Source organism: Durio zibethinus, chromosome 1, assembly GCF_047325235.1.
Source record: "Durio zibethinus cultivar Kanyao isolate XHJ-2024 chromosome 1, ASM4732523v1, whole genome shotgun sequence".
In the NCBI taxonomy this organism is placed as follows: domain Eukaryota; kingdom Viridiplantae; phylum Streptophyta; class Magnoliopsida; order Malvales; family Malvaceae; genus Durio; species Durio zibethinus.
The window spans coordinates 11,141,843-11,153,751 of record NC_143162.1 but is presented as its reverse complement, the minus strand read 5'-3'; the positions used below and the strand labels follow the sequence as shown (position 1 = coordinate 11,153,751).

The 11,909-nt window shown below is 33.1% G+C and overlaps 1 protein-coding gene across 1 annotated transcript; it reads right to left on the bottom strand.

Annotated features, from left to right (window-relative positions):
• Nucleotides 1-832: 832 nt before the first annotated feature.
• LOC149520351 (protein AUXIN-REGULATED GENE INVOLVED IN ORGAN SIZE-like) lies at nt 833-1,327 on the bottom strand. Its single transcript, XM_089763333.1, has one exon. It carries the CDS (start codon nt 1,193-1,195, stop codon nt 896-898), a length of 300 nt encoding a protein of 99 aa, XP_089619459.1. The 5' UTR covers nt 1,196-1,327; the 3' UTR covers nt 833-895.
• Between the last annotated feature and the right edge of the window lie 10,582 nt (nt 1,328-11,909).

Genomic DNA, 11,909 nt, shown 5'->3' with positions numbered 1-11,909 from the left:
TAAACAGAAGAAGAAGAAGGAGGTTGCATCACGTGACATAACCAAGGGGATGAACGGTGCGCATTTACATGAGTGAAATTTAATGTTTAGATTGGTCTTTTGTCAAAAAGCTTTTGACTTAAAAAACAACTTTTCACCGTAGTAACATACAGGCTCACATCGATTCACGATTAACGTACTAACGATTCAAGAATTAACATACATAAAAAATGAGGAGCCGTACAAATTCATAACCTTTCAGGACGCTGCGGACGGGAAATTTTGAAATGCATTAATCTAAAATAATATAATTTATAATTGCATTATTTGGATAATTACTTTTTAAAAAGAAATTTTAAATATTAAAATTTTATAAGATAAAAATAATTATAATAAATAAATAATGACATTTGAGATAAAAAGAAAAATATATAAAAAATATATGTTACATGAATGTCATTAGATTTGTAAAAGTGTCGATATTACTAAAAATATAAATTAAAAAAATAAATTTTATAATGAGGTTTTTAGTTAAAATTAAAAAATATATATAAATATAATATCTCATTGAAATCTCTGGTTCAAACTCACCCTAAGCGAATGTGACAATGAAATTTATGATTTACTTGAAATAAGTGAAATATGCAGCAATGTCCTAAGCCATTTATATATAAATATAGTTAGATATATATGCAACAAACATTATGTAATTGCAGTTTGTCGAATCCAAACTTAACCTAATGGTGTCTTACAGAACTAGAGAGTTGTTATGAATAAAATCAACTAAATCTCAGCCTACAATCAAGAAAATTCTTACTATCAACGTGCACCAAGCATATTGTAACTTCCAGAGTGTCGGCAAAATGATAAAATTCTTTCATCCTTGAAAAAAAAAAATTGTATGATAAAACAACATTTACATATATGTATAGGTTATATCCCTTACATTAGATGGCATGAAAGCCAATATCATTAGCACGGCTAAAATGCCTATTGGAAGCAGTAATAGCAAGAAAGGTGGGGGAGGCAACGGCGGAAGTATCAAGGGAAGGATAAGCAAGGATGCCGTTAGACACACAAGCAGAAGCAGCGATTCCAAGCTGAAGTAGCTCGCTGGTAATAATCTTCTGGCACCTTCTTGTGAGAAGGAACGATGATATTCAACCTTCTTTCTCTCAACCACCGAAATTGGAACTTTCCCTGCACTCGTATTCATATTGCTATATATTTGTGTATCGATCAATAACACCTCCAGGAAATCTCATTCAAAATTCCCTTACTTGCCTGGTTGACTCCTCTGATCAGATCAAATCTTTTTTCAGCTAACGAGTTTCAAATCACAGCCGAATTAATGATTTATATATATATAAGCAGAGTGCAGATGGTAATACAGATAAATTCCATTGAGCGAAACCCAGGATACTCTGCTTGAGATTCAATGATATAGCAAGTCAACCGAGAATGGCAAAATGTGACCAAATTTGGGCAATTATTAGCACAAAGTAGTCTTCAATGCAAGAATTGAAGCTCAGTGACGGAGACTCTGATATGTATAGCCAAGCCTAAGCAGTGGACGCCTAGTTCTTTCACACCAAAGAAAAATGCTCCGTAATTGCTGTAGTTGAAGCTAAACCCAGATTATTAAATGCGGTAAGTTTTAAAATTGTGAGAACCAAAATTTGCCAAACCAAACCAAGGGAGGAAGCTTTATTGCACAATGTGATTCAAGCACTTTTCAGATTCTGCAACTTCTTAAAATATTGGATTCGACTGGAACGACAGAAGTTTCGGTTGGATCGACAGCCTCGAGTAATTAACTTTTTAGCAACTCATCATCTGCAAATTTGAAGCAACTACAAATGCAAAATTACGTATCTATCTTTCACCTGTCTTCAAATTATGTGCCATTACACGTCATCCCCAAGGATAAAGCTGCATCCCAAAATTTCAATCAATTCACAACCAGGACAAATTAGACAAGCCATCAGCCACAACATCAAAAGCTACGGATATGAAGAACATTATGGTAATTGAACCACTCTACATCAGTAATACCCCTTAGAGATTACAAAAAAAAGTATCATAAAAGCAATCATCTCTACAGGTGGAAATTCACTTAAATATGTTAAGCAAATAAACCACAAGCCTTGATAGGTGAGGGTTTGTTGATTTTGTCAAAAAAGCTGAGAATTGAATGCGATCTAGAGAAGAATAAAGTACCCATAAATAAGATCTAGCTACTAGGAGAGTTGATTTCATATACATAGCATATTAAACAGAAAGGAATAATACATGTACAAGGCAATTAAGGGAGAAGGTCGATAGGAGGTGGGGAGAGGGAAATACCTTTGATGCTGAAGGTGAGGGTGAGAATGGTCAGAGGATACATTTCCAAAAGAGGGAACAAGGTCATGCACTTTTAGCATTCCAGCCTCTTCTCAATCTCTAGCAGCAGTATGGGTAACCATCTGAAGGATCTACACATAAGAGAGAGATACAAAGCAAGAAAAATGAGCTTTGTTTTTTGTTACGTTTGAGAAGAATGGGTGAATATGGAAATGGAGTGAATTCTGATGGATCTTTCTCTCTCCCTTGCTTTACAAGTTAGAATTATATTCTTTCTTTGTTGATGTATATGGTAAGAAGAAAGTTTAAGTTTGAATATTAGAGAGAGAAAATGTTGGTATGAACGGGTTCAGTGAATAAGATGCCACCAGTGGGGTTTAATTTAATTGCTGACACGCAAGTTGCCGGTTTTGAAAAAGGAGGGAAGCGTGTCTCCCAAGGTTCTTCACCCCTGGACCTGGAACTCAACCTCGTCAATTACGTCTCTCTCCTCTACTCTTTTGTCTGCTCTGTCCGCACCACCACTTTACAATTCTTTTAACCATAATTTTATAAATTATTCCATTAGATCCACCGTTTAAAAATCCATACAATTCATTTTATACAAATAATTCACGTCACACATCATTAATTTTCCCGTATTAAAACCACGTCGTCCACCGAAAATTTTCAAAAACGCGGAATACAAAACGCTTCCTCTCCCAACTCTCACTTTCTTATCTCCACCGATCCCCTGATGATCCATCTTCAAGCAAAAAAAAAAAAAAAATACTTGAATACACTCAGCGTTAATGATACGGACTATGTTCTATCCTCAAGATACAGATAGATTAGATTCCTTAACTAGTCTACGTGTTGCCGCGTCCCCTCCTGTTGTTATGTGCGCACACCTACAATCTTGAAACAGCTCCTTATGCCTTCTAGCGTCATCAATAATCACCAATAATCACTCATGTAGGGGATAAGCTTGGTTGTCTATACTGTAATCTTTTAATCATGATAAGATCATCTCCCTCCATTATAACTTTGTTTAGTCCCAGGTCATGAGCAAGACCCATTGCTCTAATCGTTGCCATTGCCAGCATTCGACTTTAAAAGCAGTTGCCCCTATCACCTCCCCCTCATAATCTCTTACAAAAACTCCCACGCCCCTTGTTTCCATGTATGTTTAAGGAGCCATCAAAGTTTACTTTATAGTAACCCGTCGAAGATGGTGCCCACTTATTATCAAGTCGCCTCATCTGCCTTCCACTTATTTGTTGAGCTTGAGCATACTCTGTTTGATACCCCTTCGTATAGCTGCTTGATTCTTGCAGACTTCTCCTTACTTCCCCGTACAACTCTCCATTTCTGGCTGTCCATATTGCCCACACTATTATTGAGAAAGTTTGCATGTTGTTCTAGCTCAACCTCAGTATATTCTGTTTGATCCATTCAGGCACTGTTATGTCAACATCATTGTAAGTATCACTAAGAACAACCATTTGGTGCCACATAATTATAGCACAAGGGCACCTAGATATCGCATGTAGCTCTGTTTCCTTTTCTTCCTCACATCTGAAGCAGATCTTATCAAGGTTCATTTTCCTCTTCTAAAGATTTATCATTACTGGCACAACCTCATGGTAGAGTCTCCAAATTAGGTTTTTTATCTTGTTTAGAGCGTCAGTAGACCAAAGCTTTTTCCACGTTGCAGTATTACTATTGTCAGCTAAGTCTATATTGTTTTTAATATTGCATAGCAGATTATATCCACTCTTCACCGTATACGTACCTCCTTCATCATAGTGCCAAACTAAAATATCTGGATTTTCGTTACGACTGACTGGAATTGAACATATTACTTTGGTCTCCTCTTCCCTGAACAAAGAGTAAACAAGTTCTCGAATCCATTGTCTTGTGTCTTCATCCAAAAGCTCCATAACCAAGCTAGTAGGATTCATGGTGCCTGGAGTCGGATGCTGCAGGAGGGTGTTTGAGAAAGGCAACCATTTATCTTTCCAAAATTTGATGCTATGCCCGTTACCAACTCGCCGTTGCATGCCATATATGATCCAATATCTTTCACACCTCATATGCTTCTCCTTGTTAGAGACGAGTTTGTCCCAATTTGAGCCTCCAAAAAAGAGGTTGCTGGAAAATACTTTGCCTTGAGCACATTATATGCTAGCGTGTTGGTCTCTTTTATCAACTTCCAACCTTGCTTAACCAGCACAGCTTTGTTAAAATTTTCCATTTCTCGAAAACCCATGCCTCCATCAAACTTTGATAGACACGTTTTTTTGCCATTTAAACCAGTGTACCCCTTTTTCTTTTTCTTCGTGTCGCCACCAATATTTGCAGATCAGCGCATTTATATACTTTGATCACGATGGAAGCAAGAAACAGCTCATTGCATAAGATGGTACTACTTGCAGGACTGCTTTGATGAAGATCTCTTTCCTCCTAAGACAGGCATCTGTTAATCCAACCTTTTAATTTCATTTTCAATCTTTTTGTTAATTCTCTAAAGCCATTCTTCATCCTTTCCCAATCATAGTTGGAAGTCTTAAATATTTCTCAGGATTTGTTGTTGTTGGACCTCAAACTGCTCCTTTATCTGCTTTTTTTTGTCTTTCGTTCGTATTACTACTGGAAAACAAATTAGATTTATCAAAATTAATTCTCTGACCCGAGCCATATTCTTAGTGCCTTAACAAGTTTCGCATCATTTCGTTTTGTTTTCATTTTTGTTTGCCTTAGCAAAAAGCAAGCTATCATATGCGAAAAAAAGATGTGTGGTCCTGGATCCATATCGACTAGCTTGAGCTTCATGCAACAAATTGTTCCTTTGATGCTTGGCAAAAAGGCTGATAGGCCTACACTGTATGTCAAAAATTAAGGAGATAAAAAGGGTTGTCTTGGTGAAGTTCCCTTTGTAGCTAGAACTTATTAGTGATACATAATTGAATAAAAAACAGAAGTAACACATCTCGTTAAGAGAGCAATCCAATGGGGTGAAACTAGTCCGGTAATCTAATACAAGATTTGGTAACATGATATAAATATAATATGAAAAAATTACAAAAATGATATAATTTAAAATTTTAATAATAATTATATATGAATTTAATAAAAAATATATTTTATGTTTTCGTGTTGAATGATTTGTGACGTATAATTTTCATATAAAACACAACATAAATATATGAATTTTAATATTTTATATGATATGAAAACACAAATCGCAAATTTATATGAAAAACTAATGTCTCCATCATGGCTCTCACAAAGTTCCATTCTACCTGATTATATGCTTTGTTCGTATCTAGTTTACATGCAAAATAACCCTCTTTCCTCTTTCTTTTAGATTATAAAAAATACAAAAGTTCGTAGACTACAAGGAAATTGTATGTTGTTAATATGACCGAGACAAAAGCACTCAAACTAATGCAAGAAGGCAAGGCAAGTTTGAAATGTTTTACTAGAACTTTGGCAATTAATTTGTAAAGGACATTGCACAAACTAATCGACCAGAAATGTGTGACACTCTTTGGCTTTCTAATTTTAGGGATAAGGTCAATATGAGTATGGTTAATAGCTGATATATCTCCCTTCCTGTTCCAAATAGAAAGACAAAAATCCATAACATTAGTTCCAATAACATGCCAAATATGTTTATAAAAAAGTTTTGGCATATTATCAGGACCTGGAGCTTTGGTGGGCTGCATTTGCTCTTGAATTTTTCTCTCCTTTTCACATCATGTGACTTGGTCATCCTTGAGACCCTCGATCAAATTACAATTCCTCCTTTGAGTTGCCTTTGCATGGAAAAACACTGTTTTTGTCTTCTTAATGCAGCCAATTTACTTTCGATCTCTGCATCTAGAACACTTTTTATTTCTCTAGCTCTTGGTTTAACTTCTCTTTCACATTATGCATATGAGATAAGTTGTATCATCTAGTATTTGATTTTTGAGCTGTCCTAACGCCGAAAGTTATACAATTTTCATCCTTCCTGCCATGAACTTCTACTTATGCCACCCTTTTAACCTCTCACCAACCTTTTGTATTTTCCCTTGTAGACAGCCACCATTATTCCACCACTCATGTTTAATTTCCTCTTCGCAATCACCTTCTTTTACCTACACAGTTTTAAGAAACTTTCTATTTACTTTCCTTCTCTTCTAGTTATTTTGGTTACACTCAGTCTGAATTAAAATTGGCGAATGGTCAGATATAGAAGTAGTTAAATTGTATACCTTGTAGTTTGAAAATAAATCACACCATTCTTTTTTTGACACCACTCTATCCAGTCTTACCCGAATAATATTATTATCACTTCTTTGTCCACATTCCCATGTATACCGTGGTCCCGTGAAGCCTAAATCCTCCAACCCAATCACCTTTAAAGCGTCGCAGAATGCTTCCATTTGGCTTTTCGGTCTCAACCTATCTCTTAGTTTCTAATGTGTCCACACAATTCATTGAAATCTCCAAAACAAAGACATGGTTTAGATGACTGTTGAGCCAACTGTTTAATTAAGTTCCAAGATATACTCGTTTTGCTGGTAACAGGGTCACCATTGAAACCAGTAATTCTCTATACAATTGTCCCCATATTGTCAACTGCCTCCATGTTTATGTAGTACTTTGAAAGCTAGGTAGATTGAGATTGATTTCTTCTTTCCACATCAAGGCTAACCCACCACCGTTTTCCTTTGCACTGCTTCTGCAACTTTTTTTCATCCCACACTTTTTTTATTCCTTTTTATTCTTTCTAATTTATTTGTATGTGGTTTTGTCTTGCTGAGAAAAACTATATGAGGAGCTTTTTTCCTCAGCATATGCTAATGTTTTAATTACACGCGGTTCCCAAGCACATGATAGTTTCATGTCATGAGTCTCTTTGCTCGCGGTAGGACTGGTAACTAGTCATCGCCGCTTCGACATTTACTGCGTCTGTCCTTTTCTTCTTGTTACTTCTGCACTGATTCGTCAACTTTCATATTGTCCATTCCAATGTTAGTCTCGCCTGCCTTCCTCTTTCCCAGTTCTTTCCTTGTTTGTTGGCTAACTTGTTCTGTGCAACGTGTTTTTTTTCCAGCTCAGCTTACTCCCCTGATTTTGGTTCTGGATGACTGAGGTTACATTTGAATTGAGAAGTGGTATACTTGAATGGACGATAAAGATTGATTTTAATGAGATTAAAAATAATAATAATGATGAGATTAATTATTATAATAATAAAATTAAAATTAGTAATGATATATATGTTTAAATGTAAATATAACAGTGATAATAACATAAAAATGATAATGATAATTAAAAATATTAATTAAAAAGTAAATTAAAATTTTATTTTAATACATATTTTAATTTTATTTAACATTTAAAACATTAAAAAATTAATTACTTAAGGATATAAATAGATAAAAAATATAATGAATAAAAATAAAATATTACTTTTAAATTCATTCATAATTTTTTTAATTTTCATAAAATTATATATACGAATAAAATTGAATTAAAAAATATTAATGAAAACAAAAGTATCCAAGGTGAGCTACGGTGGCTCACTGTCACTTTCCCCACCAGCGAAAATTTTTCACTTCATTGGTGAAAAATTATCACCTCACTGGTGCCACATTAGCACAACTGCAATACAGTTGTGTAATTCAAACAATCAATTAAGTGCAATTACACAAAAAAATTACTCTATCGCACTGTAACGCGAGTGTGATTGAATCCAAATGAACCCTCAATATGGCGTCATCCGGTACCTTTTTTTGGTGCAAGTGCGATAGTTGAAATCGTTTGGACATCAGACAGTGCAGTGAAGTATCCAACTCCACTGACCAGTACTTTTTGGATAGGACTAATGTCTATTGATATAAAAAGCAAAAGAGTTCGATCCATTTTAAATAAAATTTTAATTTCAAATTTAGTGAATAAAAATAATAAATTTTAAAAAATTTATTCTCGTAAGATGTAACTTGATTCCACTTTAAATTAATCAAAATTTCGAAAATTAAAGAGTCTCGAGACAAAAAAACACTTTTTGGATGGTACTTAAAAGGGTCTAGTAAGCCGGTGCACTGGACCTTTTACCATATTGTCCATTAATTTTAGTTTCTATTTTTTTTTTGTTTTTTATATTTATTTTGTATTTATATTTAAACTAATTTAATTTTTTATATATTATATTTTATATGTTTAATTTTATTTTGTTAAATATTTATTTATAATTTTTATAAGTATATATTTTTTAAACATTAAATATTTTAATGTATTTTATAATTTTTAATATTTAAAATCTTAATTATTATTTTAATATAAAATAATATGTCAATATTTTTATTAAATAAAACTTTTATTTGACATAAAAATAATTTTAGTAATTTATTAACTTCATAAATAATAAATAATTAATAATTTAAAAATTTTATTATACACAAATATTAATCTAATACCCTTAATGAACAATTTTCTTTTCATTATCATTATTATTTTTATATTAAAATATATATTTCATTACTAATTTTAATCTTATAGTTACAATAGTTGACAATATTATTTTCAATAAAGGCTCATTTGGATTCATGGTGAAATTGACTTGGATGAAGTTAAAAATAATGATGAATATAAGATTAGTTATTATAGCAATATGATTGAATACTATAACAGTGAGATTAAAATCACTCGTGAGATATATATTTGGATGCAAAAATAATGGTGATGATGAGATGAATTGTAGTGAAAAGAGAAAATGATTATTAAAAATATTAGAGTAAAAATTATATTAATAAAAATTTTAAATTATTTAACATTTATAAAATTAATTAGAATTTTATTTATTTATTTATTTATTATATAATAAATAAAATTTTTTATTATAATAAATTAATAAAATTATTTTATAATTTTTAAATAAAAAATAAAAAATTAAACCATAAGGATATTTTTGTTTTTGTAATATAAAATAAAGGACAAAAAAGGAAAAAAAAATGGAAGCCAATATTTACTCACTAAAACTAAAATCATCAATAAGAAAAAGTAGTCAAACGTGATACTGCTTTGACATCCAAATGCATTGGATACAAACTTTTTTTGGCAACTGCACCCAAGTGGAAGTGCAGTTTAAACCAAATGGAGCTCCAGACAATAAGAGCCAATATGACCGTTCCTAATTCAATACACCCTCCTTCCCAAATCTGTTTTGCTTTATTTATACCTCTGTGATTCCTTGTTTCAACTGGATTTGGACACTCTCCCATTTAGCCTGATTACCTTTCCATCAGCATTTAAACACGAATCTGGGTTCGGTCCTTTTTCTGCTGCTCTATGCCCTCTCTATCTCCTTTCCATGACCACATTTGCCTCCCTTGTTTCCTTGTCTGATCCATGGTTAGCTCCCTGATTCTCGCCACCTACCATGGACAATTTTCGAATCTCTGTCTTCGCCATTGCCACTGTCACTGTTCCATTCTCTGAGTTACTCGTCGCCGCCTTCGCTTTCACTGAGTTAGGTTCTGAATCCTTTTCATTGCTCTCTGTTCTTCACTGTAAAGACATCGGACCTTCTTGCTGAGCCTTTGAAACAATCCTCCTTTGTGTTCCAGAGTACACCATGTAACCCTTTTTCACCGGTGAAATGCGTAACCAGTCCTTATACCGCCTTTCGTCTTTTGCTATGGCTTCTCCAGTTTTAGTCGAGATGCCCTACTCTCCCACATTCATAACAAAAAATCGATAGCAGCTCATACTTCAACCTTGCACATTTATCAAGGAAACAAATCTCCTCAATGGTTTGGATAAATCCATTTCTATCCTCGCTCTTAGATAACTGCCTCATTCCACTTGATCAGTAACTGACCTACCAACCATGTTTCTCCCCCTCCTCAGATTCTGTTTCATGCACCAGATCTAACGTCAAAATACTCTCCATCTCCTCCTCCGTGAATGTCAGGTTTTTCCATGCCCCTTCTACATCGTCTGCCATTTGCTCATAAAAAGCCATCCCTCCACCCTGTAATAGAAAAAGAGACAGTACAACAACTATGCTAAAAACAAGAAACTCCAAACTCAATCCCGAAACAACACTCGAAAAATGAACAACTTGAAAGATGAAACTCTCGTACTCAAAAGATCCATTTAGATAGATAGTGAGATTGACAGTCAATGAGATTGATTTTGATGAAATTAAAAATAACAATGAATGTTAGATTACTTATTATAGTGGTAATATTAGATGTTATATGATAAAATTAAAATCAATGACATGATATATATTTGGATAAAAAATAGTGCTAATGATGAGATTAATTATAGTAAAAAAAAATTAATCATTAAAGACATTAGAATAAAATTTGTGTATAATAAAATTTATAATATATATTTGAGAAGCTAATAAATAATTAAAAATTACTGAAAGCTATATATATCAAATTAAAATTTTTATATAATAAAATTTATTATATAGTTGGTAAATTTGAAGTTAATAAGTAATTAAAAATTACTAATAAAAATGATAACGTTATATGATTTATTTTTAAATAATTTACTTTATTACACGAGTGATAAAAATGTTAAAACTTTTTATAAACATCGATAAAAAAAAAAAGCAAAGAATAATAAGAAGAAAAGAAATAAATTAAAAAAATAAATGAGGATTGGAACCGATATAAAATATTTGAGATCTCACCAAATGGCCTTTTCAGTTTAAAGTTTTTAAATTAAATAAATTGAAAAGAGTTGAATTCAATTAAAATGTATACAATAAGGGTATTTGAGAATTTTTATCCACGATTGCAAGTTGAAAATCTCCACTGGCCTCCAATGGCGATTGAGCCCCAAACTGGAGATACGGTCCAGTTGAAAATTTTCAACCGCTCATCCAAACACTTTGCTTGCGGTGCGAATTGCGCTAATTGCGCGGGACTGATGCTAAATGGGCAACTAAATGAGCCCTAAACAAGACTGGTCTTACAAAGCCCAAGCTTTGGAGAGACTTGTCCATGTTTAAAACAGTTTGACCTTTAAAACAAATCATCATTAGGATTGGTTTTATGACAAGTGGCTAAATTACGCTGTCGATGGTCAATGAATTTCGAGTTTTCTCCTCTCTATACGCCCTCGAGTTCTTTCAAACAAAATCCAACTATTTTGGGAATTTTCTTTTCCTTGAAGATGTATTGAAAGATATAGGAAAGTGAGGAAAATAGTTTTGGAAAATTTTATTGTTTTAAAATTAATAGAATGAGATATAATAAACTGGGATGAAATACCTGTAACATATAATTCGGAAGATATAAAGAACATCAAAAACAAGTATTTTGGGAAAATGAGAGGAGTGGCAATAGAATAGAAGAGTAGTGGCAATATAATAAAGGAGAGTTGTTAGTTTTAAAGACGACGAAGAGAGAGAGAGAAAGAAGTGGTGAGCTTTGAAGAGAAGCTTTACTTTAGCACTCGGAGATTCTCGTAAATTAGTTTTATACATTAACTCTACCATCACTGGCTCAATAATGTTCTCCAAAGACCACAAACAAGGATGAAACCCATGGAAATAAGTTATAAGCGTCCCTCCCTCCTGTAGCCAAATA